This window comes from Podarcis liolepis (assembly GCF_965112155.1).
Source record: "Podarcis liolepis genome assembly, chromosome: 5".
Lineage (NCBI taxonomy): Eukaryota > Metazoa > Chordata > Lepidosauria > Squamata > Lacertidae > Podarcis > Podarcis liolepis.
In genome coordinates, this window is record NC_139556.1 from 86,996,783 (window position 1) to 87,019,885 (window position 23,103).

Here is a 23,103-nt window from a genome sequence, read left to right on the forward strand (position 1 = left end):
CCTAATTCTTCCTTTCACTGGCTATTCTGCTGATAGAGTTAACTTTAGGTCACTTTTAACATTGGGATGGTGCTTATTAAGGAAAACCTGTTCTTTTATCTCCCATCAACTATTGGGCTACACAAGTCTTTAAAGAGAGAGGGTTCTCTCTTCACTGGGCAAAACAGAATGGGGCGGCCCATTATACTATTGTTGTCTCATATTCAGTTGGATATCTGCAATGACTCCTACATCACAAGTACATAAAAACTGTCTTCAGAGATCAGACCAAGCTCCATCTCTGGTCTAGCATTCTCTTTCCAGCAGCCAACAAATTGCCTCTTAGCGTGAAGGTTGCTTGAGGAATTTGTTCTTTGAAAAAGACAATATAGGATTGGAACCTAGTTATGCTCCAGATTTCACACTTCTCCAAATGTTGCCTTGCAACATTTTTGGCTGCAAATTCTTGGCTCCAAAAATGGAGCAAAATACATTTTAAAATGCTTATTTTAAAATTAATACATTTGGAAATGTGTGTTTTCAGGGGAAAATATGTTCAAAAATGTATTTAAATTACATTTTGTGTGGATGATGATGATTATAATGCAGAAATGGAATAAAATAGACCTATGAATGAACAATTGTGAAAGTGACATAGATTGGGCATAGACTGAATTTTCCTATTGTTTTCCAAACACTAACTAACCAATGGTCATCACCACATCCTGAACCTACCAACAACTTTATTAGAGGGTCCTGCAAGAACAAGAAACATTTCTCTTTCTACCCCAATCATAATTGTATAAAGCTCTATTGTTGTCATTTCCACCACCACCACCCTGCCCACTTAGTAATCTTCTTTAAACTTCAAAGTGCTCCTTAAGATTCGGCTGCTTGGGAATGATACTGCCTACCAATAACGACCGGTACTTGCTACAGTCTAACACAGGGATCAGCAAACTTTTTCAGCAGGGGGCTGGTCCACTGTCCCTCAGACCTTGGGGGGAGCTGGACTATATTTTTTTGGGGGGGGGATGAACGAATTCCTATGCCCCACAAATAACCCAGAGATGCATTTTAAATAAAAGCACACATTCTACTCATGTAAAAACACCAGGCAGGTCCCGCAAATAACCCAGAGATGCATTTTAAATAAAAGGACACATTCTGCTCAAGTAAAAAAATACGTTGATTCCCAGTCTGTTTGTGGGCCGGATTTAGAAGGCAATTGGGCTGGATCCGGCCCCTGGGCCTTAGTTTGCCTACCCATGGTCTAACAGGTTTGCTCCCTGCCCCCTCCAGTTATTTGGAGGAGTATCTTCTGATCAGACCTCCTGTAATGAGTCTCTGTAATGGAAGAAACCAGTCCCCTGTCATTCTCCCCTCCCAGCTCTGGCAAAGCAAAACATGTGCCAAGAGATTTCAGAAGCTGGAAGGTTGCCCATGTCCTTCCCTAGAACAAAGACAGGCACTTCATCTCTCACATGCAAAGCTTTACAAGGGGCACAGTTTTGCAAATGGCTGCATTATGCTGCTACATACCGCCCAACAATTAGCGTACCTCTCTGTGAGTTCAAATTGGGCCTGACATGTGCCTGTTTGAAGAGGTTCCCCAGGAATTAAAGAGCTACTTCCATCAGTTGACTTGGCTGGCCATAAGAAACTTGACACGCTGTTGAGAATTTTCTGCACTTAACCATGAAATATATCTGCCACAGGTATCAAGTGGGCTTTTGTGTGGGGTTTTTTGGTGCTGTAATCAGATTACAAATTGAACATTTCCATATGTGCATGCTGGCAGGTCTATCGCCAGCTATCTAATCTTTAGCTGCCCTCAAGTGCTAGTTTTGGGGAGGGGGGAATGACATGGAGTAACAGAGATATTAATACAGTTTCTGCTTGTGTGAACATATGTTAATGAACTGAGAGTTGGGACTCAAAAGAAACAGCTGTTAAGAATTTTTCAGCATTCTTAGAAAATCAGTGTCATAATTACTGATAATTTAGCAGAATGACCATTCCCAGCCGTTCCCTCTGTTTCAGGAGCATGGGGATGGTGATGCATTTCACTGCTGATCATTCATTTCACTGAATTCATTTGCATTAAAAGCAGCCTGGAAAGTCTAAGGAATTTTTGCCATGTCAGTCACACAGAATTTGATGTGAAATAAACAAAAGGCTGTTTCTACTCAAGAAGCAGAATGTTTTATCATGCAAAACATCCACTACAATTTAAAAACCTTGATACCTTAACCTGGCAATCTGCTTTCTCCAGTGTGGTCCACTGCAATCACCTTCAGTCTTTTCAGACCCTGGAACCACGGTTTTATCACATCCATATTTTATGGTTTTCTTTTAAAATTGTATATGCTGTTCTTCAATATAAATATTTCCAGGACAGGGGAAAGGAAACAACAATAGCCAAAACAAATACATAAGCATAAAGCTATACAGCAATATGACACCGGGGAGGATGCAACGTAAAACAGACTCAGCAATATTAAAAGGCCCGGGAAAATACAACACTCTTTACCTGGCATCAGAAAGACAACACAGGTGCCAGAATCCTCCCTGGAGACAACATTCCACAAATCTCAAATGGCAGAGGCACCTAGCAGATGACCTCAGTGCTCAGGCAGGTCCATGTTCCAGTACCCAGATTCTAAACCATTTACATCTTACAAAATGAGTGTCAACACTTTGAACTGTGCCGAGATTTCAGGGCTGATTATATATTTTCCTATCTCCTAGTCACAATTAGTAGCCTAATCTGCAGTTTTCCACAGTTTTCCAAGGCAGACTTATTACAATCTAATTTATAGATTATCAGAACATGGATAGCTGTGGCCAGGTTAGCCCTGTCCAGGAGGGATCACAGCTGATCTACCAGTCCTCAGTTATTGAAAAAGTTATGTATCACAAATGCCACATGGGTTTCTAGTGACAAAGCTGGCTTAGCTTAGTCCCATATCAAGAATCTAATCCTTCAGGTCAAGTGCAGTCCTTTACAAAACAGGTTGAACACCACCTCCCTGGGGAGACCTACCAATGTTCCTTCATTTTAGCTGGATTGATCTTCAGTTTATTGACCTTCATCTAATCTGTTGCTGCTCCCAAACACCAATTCAGCACTCCCACTACCTCATCTGAATTCCATATAAAAGAGAAATCTAGTTGGGTGTTATAAGCATGCTGGTGTTACCTTACTCCAGATACAGTAGGCGAGGGACACCGTTTATGGATTCAGAGGTTTCTATGCATGCATCCGTATTTGGAAGATGAATTGTGTGCATTTTTTTAAAAAGTTACAGTCTTAGCTGTTAGTTGTTTGGAAGTTGGAGAAGATTCAGTTCAATGTCCCCACCGAGCAGCTGCTCAGCTGAATTTTGGCTTTTAAAAACAGACGCTATGTGCAGGGAGCACATGCTCCATTTGATTGGGGTGTCTGAATTGTATAATTATTGTGTACTACAGCTGTTCTTTCAATATTGTACTTTTGGAGAGGGGATCATAATTTGGAACGCTATCTAATTAATATTAATAGAAAAGAAAGCAAGGGCACACACATAGAGTTAAATGTTAGTCCAGTAGTACAAGCCAGTTTCCAAAGTTAAGGTGTGGGGAAGAAGCAGGTTGTTTTGATCTCTGGGAGGAGTATAAATGAGTATCCAACAGTTGCAGGGAAGAGGTCAGGCTGGCAAAGCTCAGAATGAGCTGAGGCTTGCAAGAGAGGCTAAAAATAATAATGTTTCTTCAGCTATGTTCAAAGCAAAAGGAAGAACAAGTAGGTAGTGGGTCTGCTGTGTGGAGAAGACAAAGAAATGCTATTGGGTGACAGAGAGAAGGCAGAACTGCTCAACATCTCCTTGGCTCTGTCTTCACTCGAAAGGAAATTGATTGATTGAATTAATTAATTAATTTATATACTGCCCTATACCCAGGGCTGTTCACAGAACAATGCAGAGCCCAACCTGGTGATAACAGAATAAACAATGTAAGGAGGGAGCCAAGGGTCTGGAAACTGAGCCTTATGAGGCATGGTTGAAGGAATTGGGTATGTTTAGCCTGGTAAAAAGGAGACTGAGCCATCTTCAAATATCTAAAGGGCTGTTCACATGGAGGCTGGAGCAAGCTTGTTTTCTCCTGCTCTGGAGGATAGGGCCAGAACCAATGGTTTCTGAGAGTGCCATTTCTTTGTGAAGGAAATACTTTGTTGTCTAGGAACTGTCTGTGTGCGACAAAACTCAGATTTACAGGTGCTCAACCCTTTAAACAATGTTTCAAAGCACCCTTTAAAACATCAAATACAGTGGATGCTCGGGTTGCAAACGTGATCCGTGCGGGATGCACGTTTTCAACCCACAGCGGCGCGTCTGCGCACATGTGGGTTGTGATTTGGCGCTTCTGCGCGTGAGCAAAGCGCTATTTAGCACTTCTGCGTATGTGTGACCTCCGAAACCCGAAAGTAACCCGTTCTGGTACTTCTGGGTTTCAGAGTGTCCGTAATCTGAAAAAACGCAACCTGAAGCGTCTGTAACCCAAGGTATGACTGTACATTAAAGCCATTGATTACATGTCCTGTCAATTTCAAGAGTCTGGCATGGTCTCAGGTTGATGTATTGAATGATAATATGCAAATCTTTATTTTGGATTTTTATTTTGCTCCACTTACTTGCTGCCACATGAAAGTCCCTTAATAACATTTACTGTACAGTACATTAGAAGTAACTTGAAGGCGCACTATGTCTTTGTAACTGACAGGTAGAAGAGAGTAGAGGTTAAGGATTCCTTTGTTTGCTGAGCATGTACCCCCTCCTTCCTAGTTGCATGACACCATTAAGGGTTCATATTTATTTATTTTTAGTGTGATGGAAAGCTTTATTCCAAATGCAAAAATTGCAACTAAATCAGAGACACTTGCAAGATTTTTTCTGTGATCAGTTAGCCTGTGATAACAAACCCTAAGGTCACTTTGGTCTTGGATATATGTGATCATTAATCAAAGGGTGAAGAGTATGTGAGAGCACAGAAAAGAATAGGAAATAATTAGAAGTGTTTGACTCATCACTGTTTCATTCACTGCTGCAATTGTGCAAATAAATGGACATTATATAGGAAAGGCAGACATAGGACAAGTGCAAAATAAATTATTAACCCCCAAAAGTGACTTGTCAATTACTGTCTGGCTAAAATACTCTGGGATTCCCTGCCCATGAAAATATATTGTATGAGGCAGGATAACAACATTGGATCACTAAATTCCAAAGCAACCTCTGATACAATTGGTGTAAGGAACAAGTCCAGTTCATGCACTTGTACTTTGACACTCAGTAATGATAATGATAATGATAATAATGATAACCCACAAACAATTGTAGAGCCAGGAACACCATGTGCCCTTTTCCCACTGCAGTCACTCACACCTGGCTACTTCTCAAGGTTGGGGTATCTTCCAGAGAAGAGTCTGCTACAAAGTGAGGCAATACAGCCAGAATTGGAAATAAGATACACAATGAATACATCAGACTGCTTTCCACTTATGCAAGGGCTCTGTGGATGCTGACGTAGAGATCTTATGATTTTTTTTGGCAGTAGGTCCAGCAAATTCTTTGCAATACATAATTCACTTATTGAATTCATTACTACAAAATGTGGTGTTGGCCACTCACTAAGTTAGTTTTGTAAAATGATAAACTCACAGAGGATAGGTCAGTCAATGGCTGTTCACTATTTAAATATTCATACGCAAAGCCTTATACTTCTGATGACAACATAATTGGGCATCCAAAAGGAGATGGTTATCGCCCTCAAATCTTGTTGGAAGCAAAATGCTGAGTAGATGCTTCTTTGGTGTGCTTGAGGAAGAAAATACAATTGTTTACTCTGTGTGTTGCAGGGGGGGTTGCTATTAACTTTCACAAAAAGAGAACATTAACAATACCCTCATATGTTCTGTTTGTAGTGGTGGCTGGTCCATTGGGGCTGGTAGTAAGTAAGGCAGGAGGCCAAGAGTAGGTGAAGCCAGAACCAGCGGCAGGCAGAGCCAAATAGTTTTGCCACTATCAGTCTCAGTATTGAGTTCTACGAAGGCAATACTGAGACTAAGAAGCAGAATGCCTTCATCCCCTGTATGGTTGTAAAAAATGTAAGCAGGTGGGACCTAGCTGAAGGCAGGCTAAAGTTGGTGCAGCAGTGTCCCTAAGGGATCTGCCTTCACTGTTTGTTTGGTAACCTGCTTTCACTTATACAGTCCTAGATTAGTCTAGTCTAGATGGGGACTTTTTGCCAGGTAACCAAAACCTGAAATAAAAAAATCTAGATATATAAACAATTTACAGAATAAACCAGTTTCCCCCGGCAGTCATCCCAGGTACCATAAGATTTTGTAGATCTCTCTCTCTGTGGGTAAAAGAGGTGTGGGTCTGGCCTTACAATCCGCTCTCCTAAGCAGCATAGGAGGCATTCCAGGGTTAGACCATTCCCCAACAGGCCTTAGAATGGTGGTCCTCTCTCTCTCTCTCTCTCTCAACTAACACACTGACAAGGGGAAGCGTTGCCACCTCCCAAGCTTCTGCCAATCTGGCATGCCAGTGTGGGCCTGGGAAGGCTGTACATGCTTGACTGCCTTTGATTCTATCTTCCCCAACCTACTGTGATTGCTGTAACCATCTTATGTCTAGCATTTGTGATTGTTGAGAAAACAAAGTAATCATATTGATAGCTCTCTCTAGACTTGAGTGTTTTGAGGGCCAACAGGGATGTGGGTTTGCTTTTGTCCTTTTGCAAAAGCAGAGTTTGTGTGCAGTTAGCATTATTGCTAGTAGGGGAAATTTCATACAAATGCTGTTGAAATCCATTCTATAGCCAACAAAACAAAAGGCCAGTGAAAATGATGTCTTCATTTTGTAATCCTTTATTTTTTTTAAATTTGATCCTCCCATAGTAATGTACTGAAATGCATAACAGTTACATTGTACAAAGCATTTAAAGAAAGTACCTCAACTTGCTGGTTATTTCAAAATGAGATAATAAACAAAAAGGAAAATAAAATCTGGTCCCTCACCAAAAGGGCGAAATTCTTGGCCCCCTCCCGCCCCTGCCCCCAAAATAACAGAATACAATTCATTATTTATTTATTGGGGGTTTTCTTTTTTAAACATAAGTTTGGAACACTTCATTTTACAAATAGGATTAACATGAACGTAACATCACACAAGCTCGCAGACAACCGGCATAAAATATTGGGTACAGCTTTCTTTTTCTTTTTTTAATCAGAAGAATCATGCTTTCATGAAGAAAAAATTAGAATGCTTTATACATTTGAATCATTTTTGCTGTATTACAAAAAAAATCTCTAAATCACCTCTATTCATTATTTAGTTTTAGTAAAAGGAAAAAAACGATAGTAAAAGAGGAATGTAAGAAATCTTTTTTAAACACTGTTTGCACGAACATATATGCAGATCAGTTCGCCTCCTTTTTTTAAGTCCATGGGTGCCCAGAAAAATGATGTGGGGTGGGGTTGGAGAGAACTCGAACAGTGCTATTAATTTCATATGAACAGTGCTACATTTAGCAAGAGTGCTTTTTTCTTAATCCACAAACAATTGTTTGCCAACAAATAAATTACATGTACACGCAACACCAATAAAGAAAGAAATCAAGAGCAACAAATGAACACCAACAAAATAAAACAAACAAAACAGTGACATGATTGTCTAAAATTAAAATGCCATTACATTGATCAGGGAAACATTGAACTATAGTGGTATGTTTGATGACTGTGGTCTTTTGCATGTAGTATGCTGAAAGACTCACCTCCTTTAATTGCTGAACTCTCCCAAGATTTTTTTTCTTCTTTTTTTACAATATACACAGACGTCTCTCATGTGGTTCTTTATTTTTACAATGCAGTTCAGAAGGCAAAAGTTAAGGAGGGGGCAAAATATTCCTTGTGATTAGGTTCTAGATTAATGGTAGATGTACATTCGAGGGAACTGCTTTGTCTTCCTTAAATGGTTTCAAACGCATAAAGCATAGATGAAGAGGATTTGTATAGAAAAGCAACTGTTCCTAATCCTGCCTACAATTACCATTCTACACGGGGGGGGGGGGGGGACTCAAAAAGGAAAAAACAATTCTGTTTTAGTTTAAAGGAGTGCTAACGTGTGTGTAACAATACACGTCTTAACCCATAAGTCCCTCCCCAAGCAGGTGGAGTGGAAGACACATATTCCCCAACAAGGTCTATTTGATCCATGTATTTTGAAAGTCGCATTGATCCTCAAAATGTCAGCAGCTGCCTTCGCTGTGCAAAACAAAAGATTGAGAATAAATAGTTTTCTTTCTTTCTTTCAAATCATTCAGTTTAAGGTCACCTGACTTTAAATGTGACCCATCAGATTTCTAAGGCATTCTGCTCTGCAGTCTTTTAAATAGTCTTCTAGCAAAGAGCCATGTTGCTAGTTTGGACTTGGTCCCAATCCTGTTACGTTTGACGGTGTCATACATGACTAATGGACTGGATGGCACTGGATTCTGCAGCAACTCTTGCCATACTGTGCCACACATTGGATGAATTGTGGGGTGCAGAGTGGAGAGAGTCCTTGTCGGAGAGTGAAAGCATCATAGCAATGGCCTACAGTTGAAGAAGGAGGAGGAAGAAGTCAAAATAAGATATTCAGTAATATCATTTAGAGTCATAGTTCTATCGTGGAAGAACCTATTCTTTCAGTGGGAATCAGCAGTATGGCTCCCACCTGGGAACCATTTTGGAATTCACCCTGTACCACAAAGTCCTCTCACTAGATTTCTGAAGGTTCATGACAGAAAAAATGGAAACTGTGCGAGGCCTGTGTTGTTAAACCCTTTGGATCTGTGTACTTTACTTTATGGGCCCCCAATGTGGCAGAGGGAAAAGCCAAAGAACTTCATATACCTTATTTACTTGAATCTAATGCTCACCTTTTTTGGCCAAATTACGTTGTGAAAATTAAGGTGCACATTAGATTCGATGAAACATTAGACTTGAGTAAATACAGTAGTATGGAAACAAAGAAAAGGCAGCCGGGGGCATAGTCAGAAAGGCAGCCGCAACAATGTTTGGATAGACAAGGGAATTTTGCCTTCTCTATTCCTCCCCTGCAGCAAAAACTGGTGTGTTTCCAGCTAGGCCCTCAGTTGAGCAAAACTGCAGTTATTTTGCCACTAGTGGCCAAAATGGCAACACTTCATGCCCCACAGTTGGAGAAATGCTGCACTAATGGGGTTAATTACCTTGGTACAGAACAATTCAGTGATTTCAAAACCTAATTACATGACTATGGTCTTTACTTCATGGAAGTAAGTTAAGAGGATCCCCATGGATTTCACTGTGTTGTGGCATGTTCCGAATCTTCTCAAACAAGTTTAAATGAACTAATATGTTAACCTTCTCTGCAAAGTAGAAAACTGACGAGGATTGGCAGTATTCATGGGCCTACTGGGGACATTAAAATTTCTACTAGCATGTGTAAGTACACTTGACTCCTTTCCAGAAAAGTATAGTTTCAGGTTACAACTAGACAGCCTAGCCATCTCAGTTGTACCACCCAGTAAAAACGAATAATAGGACCAGTGCAGACAAAACATTGGAACTCTCTTGTCTATGAATACGGGAATGGAACAGACCACAGGATTGCACTCTCTCTTTCTCTTAGTACTCAATTCTCCAGTGCATATTTCCTCCATCTATCTTAACAAATGTCAGGAATTACATTGGCACCAACATTAACTATGGTTTGCACTAATCTTTATTTTTCTTTAAAAGTCCTTAATTTACAGGTGTTAAAACACAAGGTCAAATCTTCTTAGCCAGGTTTGGAAACCTGGGTTTGGAAACAGTTTCAAAGAACAAACATCATTGTTAATGTTGGTGGCTGAACCGCTGTCATTAGCCTGGATATATTTGTACTAGAGAAGAAAGGGGAAAAGAGAAGATGCATGTGATCCAATGCTGTCTTCCTGATCTCTTAACTGCAGTTGAGCAGCGTCTGTCCACCATTTTCTCAGCACCAGCTCAGTTGGATGTGGTGCTGATGCAGCAGCACTTGCTCATCTACCATGGGCCAGAAAAACAGAGGTGCATTAACCATATCAGCACAAAAGGTCAAAAAAATTGAGGTGGCCTTTTGAGGGTATCTCCAGATGGGTTTCTTACTGTTGGTATATGCAGCAACAAGTGTTTTATTTTTTTCAGTGTACATTTGTACGGGACTGTCTGCTCCTCTGCTACTCTCAGGATTATTGACTCGGCACTGGCTTTCTTTGACTCCTCCCAATCTATTGTTTCAATCCCCACCATCACTCTTCCCACCCTTCCCAACCAGATTACAATTTATCCTGAAAGCACAATAAAATAGATTTACCTGGGATTTGGACTTGCGACACAATGGCTGCTTTAAGTCTTCTGGCAGATGGGAGGTGCTAAATGCTGCCAGTTCAGCTTCACTGAACTGGCTTTCTTCTGCTTTCCTCACTTTGAGGCTATCAGTGAAGTGCCTTATATGGTCCAACGCAGAAAGTCCAGTTTTATTAAACTCATCTTCCTTATACCTATGAAACGTCCAAAGATTGGCATACTGATTGGTTTTGAAAAGCAAATTATCAGTGATTTTTAAAAAATAGTAATTGAAATATTTTGTCTGGTCTTTCCTTTAACAGACTTTGGGCAAAACTGAGGGCATAATAGACATGGTTCTTTTTTTAAATTAAATTCTTAACCATATGATTAGGTTCTACTGATTTAAATGAAACTATAAAGTGTGGCTAACTTTCTCTGGATCACACCCCTTAGAAAGCTGCTCAGTTGCACAATAGTTTTTCTATTCCAAACCTTGTCCACAAATAATTATTAACAGGCATATTTAGGTCAACCTGCAAATACAGAACCTGGATTAAGCCCTAGAAATTGGGACTTCTGCTGTATTTTCTACCATCTTGCTTTGATTTTGCTCCTACCTGCCAGGAGAAGTCTTGCAATTCATTTCCAAAGCATTTGCTTCTTCATAGTCACCCTCTTCACATATGCTGCTTACAGCTGGTTCTTTAACTGACCCCCCTGTTATCTCACTTTCTTCATCTTCTTCATCCATCATTACTTCATCTTCTGCTTCTTCATCTTCCAACAAGTCTGAGTTCTGGCTTGTCACCAGAGCCTTTTCATCCTTAAAGTGACTTCCATTAATTCTTCAAAAAAATACATATCAAATGAAAACAAAATTACCTGTTAGCAGTTGCAGAAACAGGACCTTGCTTTCTAAACTTTGTTTTGCATTAACTATCCCATAGGTGGTAATTGCCATAATTAAAACCAATAACCGCTCTGTCCACTTTATTAAGTGGCCAATAATCCTTTGAAATTCAATTCACAGTCTGACAGAATGGTGAAGATAGCTTTTCTCACCATTACATCTGAGTTTTAGATTACTACATTTCATTATTCTTGAAAGTACAATTCCCAGTATAGTTACAATTGTCCAAAAGGAAAAAAAATTCATGTTCTCAACTGTCTCTCACTGCCCTATTAACCATGGGGCAATAAGCATAACAACGATCAGTAGCATACAATCTGCTTCACAGCATAGTTGGAAAGTAATGGGTTACCACTTCACAGGCTTGTTGTGAGGACAAAATAGAATAACAGTCATGGGGCAAGGGTGCAATACATTTTACATAAAGGCCTTCTACCTAGATCTTGGGCTTGCAGTGAGTATTGTGTTGGGGAGGTGCAGAGCACTATGAACACATCGGCTTCAAAGTGAAATCAATAGGCCTAGATGCATTTAATTCTATAAAAGATTGTGACCTTTGTCATGGAGAAGCAGTCATGTGAATTACTGACACTGTTTAGTACCTCACACCAAAAAATTATTCCATAGATTTTAAGAAGCATTCTGTATAATTTAAATGGAGATAAGTTTTGATTGGTTTGCCTTGTTATCATAACATTTTAAACTCAAACATGTAACGAAATGTTCTAGTTCACCGGAAGCTCTCAGTCCTTCTCAACCCATTCCCTAGAGAAAAATTACCCCTTTCTAAATACAAAGGAATTTCACTTTTCATCTGATAGCTTTTAGATTTTCCAATAAATTGTCTGTTAGGCTATATAAAATGAAACCACACCAGACATTATCCCCTAATTGCCTAAATCATGTAGGGTTACCCACAAACAATAATCTTTTGGATCATTTAACAAGCTTGTGTCTACATTGGTCAACATGTCTATATTCCTTCATTTATACTTCAAGAAGAAAAAGAAATAGAATTTAACCAATTATCATTAAGGATTATAGGATCCATTAAACATGAGGAAATTATCTTGGAATAACCATAAAGAAACCCATAATTTTGCAATGATGTTGAAAAAAGTGACCATCTCACTTGTGGGTATCTTTGGCATCTTTTATCAGGATGCCCTGGCAGAACTTCTTGGACAGTCTTAAGAAACTATGAGCTATAAACCAGGGGTTGCCAGATTTTTAAACCATGCCAGAAGAAGACAGTTTGAAGTGAAAAAGGACTTGGATTTAAACCAAAGTAATGAAAGCCACATGATTAAAAAAACAGATTTGCTAATTATGCTTTTCATATGCAGTAATTTGCCAAGTATGAAATATCTATCAAAATTTTGAAAGGAATCACTGGATGACCCATCAACCTTTTTTCCCTTATAGACTTCCTATCAGAGGACATGTTGAGACCAGATGTGGGGGGGGGACTAACCCATGACAATCAAGCAGGAACAAAATTTGAATGTGTATGTAATGTATTATCAGCTGCCTTCATGAATATATGCCTACTAGTTTTGACCCAGCATAAAAATGAGCGAGAAACTTTAAAAATAGAAAGTCATAAGCCATATGCAATTTCTGCCCTTGAACATGGAAAGCAAATTAATGTGAGAGAGAAGGCAGTAAATAAATTTGACCCAGAACATAATCACACACCATGTTACACATCTGTGGAAAGCTTATGCTTATCCCCAATTCAAGTGCTGTTTCAAATCCAAAATATGCACTTGAACCATATATTGATTTATAGTCTGTTGATGCATTAGAGTGGCTAGGACAACCCAGACAGATGGGTGGGGTGTAAATAAAAAAATTAGTAGTAGTAGTAGTAGTAGTAGTAGTAGTAGTAGTAGGGGTTTTACTTAATACACACAGTTCACTTTCTTTACTGAAATATGTAGTGGACAAAATGGGCGGTAATATAATTTTACATTCGTGTTGAACAATTATATTGATCTTCATTAGGAATGTATCCTTGCTAGCTGTTATTCCCAGAATATAGGGCAGTTTATGCCTCACCCTGGTAGTGCCCCACATTATGGATACACTTGTATGATTTTGAAACAGTGAGTATTTTATGAAATACAGTTTTTTCCAGCAGTGTTCCTAATGATGTCATCATAAGAATCATGGCCTGCTTTAGCATTGCATAGGTTGATATAATAAATTAACCTATAATTTGATGGTTGGAAATGGTTCAAGCTTGCCTTTTCAGAGAATTTGTGGATGGTAAATCAGGAATTGTGGTGTAGCTGGCCCTCTCTGCATCTGTAACAAATGTCTCACTATCCCACATTAAATACAGAGCAGCTTCTAGCTCTGAATCAGGTGTTTGGTTATATGCAAAAAGCTAAAACTGGTGCAAATCCCTGAAGGGAAAGTGATGTCCAATAAGATTACATGGGCATCCAAATACTGCCAGGGGGTTAGTAATTTCCTTCCCAATTCCTCACCATTTGGAGGAAACTTCAAACTTCTCTTTCCTAACTCAAACATATATTGTTGATATTGCTGAACTGGGAATGATTGAAACTTGCTAATGCATGAAACATTTATTGTGAAAGCACTGGATTTGTATTTTGTATGCAATCCATTTCGACCTGCTTAGTTTGGCCACTTTAACATCAGCACATGTAACTTTGCTAATTGCCAGGAGATCCAAACTATGTTTTCAAAAAGATTTTGTGAAGATATTGCTAAGGATAGTGTAGTGTAGTGTAGTGTAGTGTAGTGTAGTGTAGTGTAGTGTAGTGTAGTGTAGTGTAGTGTAGAAAACACAACAAACACATTAACTGTAGTAGTTTTGCCTGTTAGAAATGGTCAAAATTAAGTTAGCTTTGGGATTGCACGATTATGATAGATGTGCAAATTTTTATGTCTTGTATGTAATGGAGACAATCCAGAGAAAGTTCTGTGTAATCGGACTACAATGATATCAAGAAAACTCCATGACTGTGATTCAGTCCCACAGGCTTTAAAGGGAGTATGTCACCTTGATTTTGCCCAATTCCCTTTGGAAATAAGCTGGAAATGTAACACTTCAGCAGTAAGGAAACAACAGTTAACCCTACCTTTCTTCTGAGTTGTTGTGGTTGCTATTCCCAATGAAATTACGAATTTCAGTAAAGTATGAGTCTTCTTTGTCATCTAGGATAGCACCTGTGCTTTCAAGTTCAGAATGAGGTGAAGACGTAGCAGTACCTTCACAGAAAAGTAAATATTTGGTTTTTTTATCCTATCAGAATTATGTTAATTTTTATTAATTTATTAACTACTTTCTTCACAAGTGTCTCAAGGAAACATACAATAAAAAAATAGTGCCAAAGTTCCCAAATGCCATCATTGCACATCTTATCAAATCAAGAAAAGAAATGCTTGATGAAACACACTCAACTATAATAGAAATGGTTCAGCTGGAAGTGAGCAAAACAAATGAAGAACTGGAGGTGCACAGTCCTATGGACCCATCCCATCCTATAGGTGTCCTCAGGAAAGGATCTCCAAAGAAAGTTTCTCAAAACAAGAAGTGGGACTGGGCTGCCAGATTTGCTTGCAGCACAGAAAACAAGCATGGAGAGAAATAGCATAGTTTACACAGCTGGCTGCCACAATGATCAAAGAAACTAAGCGTTCTGATTCTGGGCTCAATTAAATAACATTGAAAAATTGAACTGTGTTAGGTGAGGAAGCAGCTTGTGCCTCACTGGTCAATTGTAGGGTTGCCATATTTTAAGATGTAAAAATCCAGACAAAAATTGTTGAGCTTTTTGTGGGAAATCAACCAAAAATGGCAGAGAGTGATGCATTCCCCCAACCCCAGACGCTAATTTCGCTCTTTGAATCCATACATATGGCAACCCTAGTCAGTTGCCAAGCCCTCTTAGGGAGACCCGCCTCACATACTGAAAAGTGCAATATGATGCATAGATTCCACTAACGTTTATAGAACTTAGTATTTATTTCAGAGTGCAGGCATCTGAAAATTTTTCTCATTTTAGTCTTAAAAAATAGATGACCATTTTCATCTAATCCATTGATCCAGTGGAGATAAACTTGCATATGTTGCTAGTTGTACACAATAGTCTACATAACTTTCTCTATCAAAACTGGTATATTAGGCTGATGCTGCCCAGGTCTTAAACCATACCAACTTCCTGGATCAAAATTCGGATCTGATTTCGGACAAGTATTTAAGATTTTAGTCACAAGTACATAAAAACCTAAGGATAATGTTCAAGCCCATTGTATTCTTCTGTCATAGGAAGATCCCTGTAATAGTTGTGGGATGAAAACCATGATCTGCAGTGTCACAAGAATGCCACACCTGTACAACAGACCTGTATGATCTCATGAATTCCCCTTAAATGATTTATTTTAATGCAGAAAGCATGATAGGTACATACCAGACATGTTGCCATTCTCGTGTTTTTTGAGATGTCTATCTAAGTTGGTTTGTTGGCCAAAGCACCGGTCACATAAGTGACATTTGAAGGGCTTCTCCTTATTATGGATGTTACGAACATGTCTCTGCAGGTTAGACGATATACTAAAAGACCTGTCACAGTATTTGCATCTGAAAACAAATATCAAATAAGAAAGTAGTATGTGAAATATAACTCAAATGAAACTAGAGAGCAACCATCTCAATTCAGCTCCACCGCAGTTTTGCTAAACCCAGTAATATCTCCCCCACCCCATATATTTTATTTGGTTTTTCAATAAAATAGCAAACATTGCAGGTCTCCTATCCAGTTACAGAACTACAGAGTACAGTGGTGCCTCGCAAGACGAAATTAATTCGTTCCGCAAGTTTTGTCGTCTTGCGGTTTTTTTCGTCTTGCGAAGCACGGTGTCGGGAAAGTTTTGGAAAAGCTTCAAAAATCACCAAAGTCTTTAAAAACCTCAAAAAAGGCTACCACACCGCGTGCTATGAGTTGCTCCTCGAAGTCAAGTCACAACTGTATTAACGGTGTTAAGAAAAAGGAAACAAACTTGCAAGACGTTTCCATCTTGCGAAGCAAGCCCATAGGGAAAATCGTCTTGCGAAGCAGCTCAAAAAACAAAAAACCCTTTCATCTTGCGAGTTTTTTGTCTTGCGAGGCATTCGTCTTGCGAGGTACCACTGTAAGGTGAAAGAGCAGAGGGAAATCTGAACAACAAATCATAGAATCATAGGGTAACAGTAGCGTTGGAAGGTGCCCCAAGAGTCATGTAGCCCAACAACCTGCAATGCAGGAATGTAGCCAGAATATCTTCCAAACAGTAAATATCACAAAATGCTGCTTGAAAGACTGTATTTTCAATATTTTTATGCCTTTTATTTGGATCTAACTTGCCAGTAAAGCAATGGTTTCTATGCTTCAAGCCATCCCCCTTGTTCCCTATTCAGAAAGGGCACAGTAATCTCATTACAAATTTATCCGAATAAGTGGTATAGATTTTGCTCTGAAAATCCAAGTTTGGTTTCTGGTATCGGGAAAGATTCCATATTATTAATACTGTAAAACAGAAGGGATTTGTGGCCAGTGTGAATTTTTGGGAGCTTGTTAGGTTGTGATAATGATAAGGGAGAACAGGATGCACAACTGACTTGTTGCACTTTTTGTTTCTTATGCTTCCCTATCTTGTCTGAAATTGGTCTTGTGCATCTTTCCCACACAAAGCTTGCATATGTCTCCACTAAGGAAGACATGCAGGATTGATTTTGAACAAGGCAGAGAAATCTAGGGAGCAGGAAGCACAAGTCAACTGCACATCCTGTCTCCTATCTCTCTCCCCCCCCCCTTCCTCACCACCCATGTACTCACACATACATTTTGGCACATGCAAATTAATGTTAAGGTATAGTTACAGGAAAAATCTCAGTATTTCAGAGGTAACAGGACATAATTTATGATAGCCTGTTAAAGTATTGCAGTAAAGCATATATGGTGTGAAAAGCAGAGAAGCACCAGCCTATTGTTTCATGCTGTTGCCAATACCATACAATTAAGCACTTTGAGAAGAGGGAAAACATGAAACAAATTACTTCTAAGGCTCAAATAAGGTAGAAAGACCACTTCCCTCCCTGTTAAAAATTACACTGTGTGATAAAATCTTTTATTGAGGAATTAGCTTGCTCAATTGCTAATCCTGGAGGAAATTCAGTTATCTTCCCAAACGCAGAAATAAACAATCCAAATCTTTAATACTGTGCCAACGCAAGTAGTTTAGTCTATCGCTCTGGTACCAGAGGCATCAATTTTCATACTCTGTAGTGATTTGAAGTCCCTGAAGTCTTTACTGTATTGCCCTTTCAGCCATTACTAAGACATACTATAACTATTCCAAATTCTCTTCCTGGCAGCTGGCCAACAGTCTTCATCACCATCGTCGTCTCCCCACTGCCCCCCACAATCGTCTATTTCTCCTGAACTTCAAAACATGTCTGTTACATTGTGTGCTAAGTCAATTATTCAGGGAAGAAATTATGCATTACATTGCTAATTGTTTCTGGCTGTTATGCAGTGGAAGAGCATAACATGTTTCAAGATACCTCTTAAAACAAGAATTAAATTACATGCAACCTACTTCCCAAGTAAATTCAGGACTGAGTGAAAAATCTATCCCAAACAATGAGCTTTTTCTCCTTTCTTTGCAAGGCGTAAAATGTACCGATTTGTGCTTGTTTTGTTAGAACATGAGCCGAGTTTCTTCAATTGATTTCATTAAGTGAACGTTCCATTTTGTACAATTAAAATTCTTTTCTTATTTCACTATGTGAATTGCTCTCATGGGCCAGATTTCCTAAAGGCTCTCCCAGTTAGGGCCCACAGAGATCAATGAAAGTTACCAGTGAGGAAGGGGGTTAAAAGCACCAAGGACATGGAGATTAGCATGTATGCTTGTGAAGAGAATAATAGGACAGAAAATGCTTGTAGGAATTAAATGTACATCTTAAATAAATGAAATAAAACAACACTTTTGCAGGGTGAATGAACAAATACTGAAATCAAATTTGATGCAAAGTAAGAAAATCATGTTTTTAGAACTCCATTTTTGATTAAAGTGATTGTCAATTAATTTTTTACCAGAATTGGTAGGCCCACCAAAGCTCAGTTAAAATTGTTTCCATTCAGACATTCCTGAAAGAGACTGCTGCTGTTCATGCCACAGCAGTTTGGCCTTGATGTAGATGGAATCTATGTAGCTGGAATCAGTCATGGCGCTACCCTCCCCAGGCCAGGTGGAAAAAGGCCTGCAAGGCAGGAAGCTGATCTTCCAGGATTCCCAGCCATTTGAACTGACTCAGATCCTGTGATCATCATCTGAGGCCCTTCTTAGTGTGCTTCCTCTGTGAGAGGTCCAGAGGGTGGCAACACAAGAATGGCTCCCCGCTTTTGGAATGCTCTTCCCAAGGAGGCTAAAGATATGTAACAAAGGGGCCAGGCGAAAACATTCCTCTTCTCCCAGGCCTTTGGCTGATAAAACAATCTATGGTGTTTTAAACTATTTGGGGGTGTTACTGTTTTTGTTTGTTACTACAGTATGTATTCTTGTGTTTTTATATTGTAAATCACCCTGTGATCTTTGGATGAAGGGTGGTATAGAAATAAATAAATGAATGAATGAATGAAGACTACGACGACACATTTAAGGACAGCTGTAAAGGAAGAACTTAATATTTTCCTTCTTGCTATGGTCCAGATTAAAATGTCTTCTCAGAGGTGTCTGTTTGCATCAGATGAAAATCCCCTACCAAGACTGCTATGATTCTGATTAATATTAACCTCTCATCCCACCCATCCCATTGGATGTGATTTGCATTTTTTTAAAAATATGCATGTTGGTTTAAAGACACATAATGTTACACATAACACATACAAAGATGTGTATAATGTCACACCTAGTGTGGCCCTCTCTCCCCGCTCCAGGTGGGTTGTGCATCTGCAACTCCAAAACCAGAAGGACCAGCATGTGTCATTTCACATTATCAGGAATGCTTCATTCATCCACTTTTGAAGGCACCTGCATTAATCAAAACTATGTATGCTCAGCACTATGGTTATTAATTCTCAAGTTCCTGGGTGTCTTTTGCCTCTGAAGGGTTTTGTGAGCATCCCATTGGGGTTGTGTTGAAGCACTTGGACCAGGTTTCCCCACACATTTACTAGAAAGTATTGCCAACTGTGTTTTACATAGCACATTCTAAAACCTCATTTCATTTTTCATAGTGAAAACTCTTTGGAGGTCAAAGGCTCCAGTATGGAGCCCTAACAGCCAATAAGAGTCTGTGGCTACTCCCCAGAAGCATTCATCTTGTACCTGTAAGGCTGTTCTCCAGTGTGTGTTCTCAGGTGACGGGTAAGATTTGCAGATCTTGGAAATATCTTGCCGCAGTATCTGTTATTAGAAAATGGTATATAAAGATAGCTTTAATGTTTTGCTTTAAGATACATAAAGAAATAAAATGCATAGTCCTAACTTCAAACCAATACTGGATGGAACTGCTTCTTTGGTGTAGAGTGGTACTGGTAGTTATGAACTTGATTTGTTCTGGAGGTTTGTTCTTAACCTGAAACTATTCTTAACTAGAGGCATGCTTTCACTAATGGGGCCTCTTGCTGCCGCTGCGCCGCCAGCACACGATTTCCTTTCTCATCCTGGGGCAAAGTTCTCAACTCGAGATAACTCTTCCAGGTTAGCAGAGTCTGTAACCTGAAGCGTTTGTAACCTGAGGCATTTGTAACTCAAGGTAGCACGGTATTTAAATATTTCTGAAAGTAGCTTCAATAAATATATTGAATCAAAACCTTATGGATTAAGGTGGTGATGTCTGAATTTTCCAGTGCAACCCTCAGCAATCTATGAGAGCAGACTTTCATTTGAATGTTCATCCCGACATACTACACTTATTAACTTTGTCACTTCCCCAGCTAAATGCTTATGGGGGACGAGAACTCTTTTATCCAAGGTTTAGAATCTTGGCTTGATGGAAAGAGGTTTTAAATTGTTCAGCATATTCAATGTGTCAGTAAACGTGGCATCATTCCATCTGTGAAAGATCAGATCAGACACAATTCAAGAGACCTAATCCATCAAGGTATGCTTCTGTAATAGTGTGACTTGAAAGTAGCTGACATGTTTTCAGAAAGATCAGATAAACTGATATGACAGTTATCAAACATAAACTTACATTCTGAAAATGAGATAGGGTCATAAATACCAAGCTAAAAAAATAAATAGAAAACTGAAATGGCACCATCAGGTTATTCTGCCAAATCAGGAACATTTCCCTGAAAATATGCATCCAAAATATAAATCCTAAATGACATTTCTAGATGATCATAGATCAATTTGAACATCACTTGTTGACCAAGTAAAGCCATTATGAGATTATTTCGTCCTGTCAAATTCAGATGGTGTATTCCTGCCCACTGTCCATATTGACTAGGGCTGGACTCGGAATCTGACAACATCTGGCATGCCAGAGTTGCCCATTCCTGCTCTACATGAAGATAGCTGATATTTGCTGCGACTAGAGGGGGCGTGAATGGAACATGCGGCACATGAAGGAGACAAGGTTAAAACCACATTGTGAGGACTTGACCATGAAAAAGAATACTACAGTGCCAGCCCAATATATGTTGCTGCATGAACTGGAGCCCAGATGGTGCCCCTTCTCCACAAGGACCAACACCTAAAGAGTCTAGCTGCAACATTCAAACAAAAATCCCTGCCTTCATCTACACTCCTAGTGCAGCCCTGTGCCATCTGAAGCCGGCTAGTTCACTGTGCTGCATGGTGGGACCAGCTCTGGAATACTACATGAATTAGCTTATGCTTGGGAATATGAAAAACCTTTATTTTTATTTATATGCTACCAAACAGCCATAGCATTGGGGTTTTCAAACAAAGCCAAAGATGGCTCATGATGGATAGTTCAGACAGTAGAGCATGAGACTCTTAATCTGAGGGTCGGGGGTTCAAGCCCCATGTTGGGAAAAAGATTCCTGCATTGCAGCAGGTTGGACTAGATAACCCTCGTGGTCTGTTCCAACTCTACAACTCTATGGCTTATTCTATTATTATATAAAATACCTGTAGAGTGCCAGTTGCATCATCCATCAAGCAAGCACTGTGAATGCACAACCAGCATTAATAAATGCAGAGCTTGTGCAAATGGCTTGGGCCTTTATTTGGGATCTAATGATCTAATATAATGATACCAGCCAGAGTAGAAGACAACAGAGCTTGTCAAAAGCAACATTGTTCAGATAAATGCAAACTTGTGATACAGTGGTTTTGTCTAAATCAGCAGATTCCATGTCTATTTCATGACGTTTACATGGGATTGCTGTTGCCTCTGGAGTACACAGATGGCGATCATAAGGGAATACTTCCAAACTTTTCTGAATGGAGCTACCATGAAGGTAGGCTTGGCTCAGTATCAATTCCTTCACAACTGTCTAAACATAATGAAGGGCAAGAGTATTGTAAAGGAATAGGTCTGTTTTAAAAATTCCATACAGAAACCTAGTCCCACGCAAATAAAGAAAGTGGTAAAATTGACTATGCCAGATCAGAAATAGCTTTTAGTCTAGTCAATTTCATTCTTTGGAGGGTGGGGAGAGAATAAGAAAATATCTGGGATGTTGGGGCATTGTTGAGAGAGGTACATGTGCACTCCCCCCCCCCCTTTAAAAGTGACAGGAGTGCATAATCATTTATCCTTCAACCTACTAAAATAAATTAACAACAAGACTCAATATTATTTCAGACATGGGTGCGTATTAACTGTGTTACTGGTCAAGGGCATTATCCAGAACATTCACTATTTAAATTGTAACAAATTTTCCAATTCACATTTGCACCATAATGATGTGTGAAATTCATTAAATTCTGAGGTCAACAGAAAAGCTCTCTCTGAGTCTAACAACTGGTCTGCCACTTAGGACCTGAAAGGCTACAGATGTCTATAAGATGGATCCAAACTCTGAGACAAAACTTCCATTGATTTCTTTAGGACAACGTTGATTTGAGCCAAATATTTGCAGTGACGACTCAGTTTTTTTAACACATCTAATCATTCACAGATCTTGTGGAATTTCCCTTCTGGCATTATCAAAGGAAAGACCAAGTGAAAAACAGTCTTGCAGTTCATGATCAGAAAAAAATTATGAAGGAAAAGATCGTGTATTAATATAAAGGTGATGAGGAAATTTTGGAACAAGGCAGCGTATGTAATGTTTTGGCCTCATTTATCAAGCGCAAGGTAATGCAGGACAAATTTCTCCTGTAATTGCAAACAAACACAGAATCAAACACTATGACCATGTCTTGCTGAATAAAAAACCTTTTAAAATGCCAGTGACCCACCATAATCCCTATTCATCATCCAATCTTGAGTAATTTCTAAAATAAACAGCAGCGGCTTGCAAGAGAAGAGAGATATTAAGAGAGGCTGTTGTGGGTAATTAGCTTGGAGAGTTTACCTGCAGGTATAGCGCTCTTTGCCTTTTCGTAGAAGGTTCTCTGGCAGGGTGCTGGGAGGGGCTCTGAAGTTGAACATGGAAGGGACAGATTGCATGATGTCACTGGCTTCTGGTTTCAGGGCACTAAAACTCTCTAGCTTTTCAGCCATGTTTTCTATAGCTGACATCTGCAAGGAGGAGGGGGAAATCATTGTGAGGACATTCTTGTACTCCAAAGAGAATTAGCACAATCTGGTCAACAAAGAGCTCCATTTTAAAAAGTGTACTATTGAAAACTCTGCTTTTCTTTTTTAACTAGAAGAAACAATAAAAGTTGT

At 39.3% G+C, this 23,103-nt stretch overlaps 1 protein-coding gene and 2 long non-coding RNA genes across 52 annotated transcripts in view; 2 read left to right on the top strand and 1 right to left on the bottom strand.

Annotated features, from left to right (window-relative positions):
• The window catches only part of LOC310707478, a 27,772-nt gene extending 15,037 nt beyond the window's left edge, over positions 1-12,735 (top strand). Inside the window, exon 2 of the long non-coding RNA XR_014526486.1 lies at positions 12,696-12,735. This is a non-coding gene — a long non-coding RNA (uncharacterized lncRNA). The remainder of the gene's footprint in view (positions 1-12,695) is intronic.
• Positions 6,877-23,103, bottom strand: part of MECOM (MDS1 and EVI1 complex locus) — a 464,332-nt gene continuing 448,105 nt past the window's right edge. For all 50 annotated transcript variants that reach the window (XM_083503849.1, XM_083503846.1, XM_083503883.1 and 47 more), the window contains 7 exons: positions 22,787-22,953; positions 19,617-19,694; positions 15,716-15,885; positions 14,384-14,513; positions 10,978-11,205; positions 10,386-10,572; positions 6,877-8,617 (listed from right to left, as the gene is read on the bottom strand). In XM_083503849.1, the coding sequence (XP_083359975.1) occupies positions 8,483-8,617; positions 10,386-10,572; positions 10,978-11,205; positions 14,384-14,513; positions 15,716-15,885; positions 19,617-19,694; positions 22,787-22,953 (1,095 nt within the window). In that variant the 3' untranslated portion in view covers positions 6,877-8,482. The remainder of the gene's footprint in view (positions 8,618-10,385; positions 10,573-10,977; positions 11,206-14,383; positions 14,514-15,715; positions 15,886-19,616; positions 19,695-22,786; positions 22,954-23,103) is intronic.
• Positions 14,472-18,295, top strand: LOC310707512. Its single transcript, XR_014526529.1, has 2 exons — positions 14,472-14,525; positions 17,659-18,295. It is a non-coding gene; the product is annotated as an uncharacterized lncRNA (long non-coding RNA).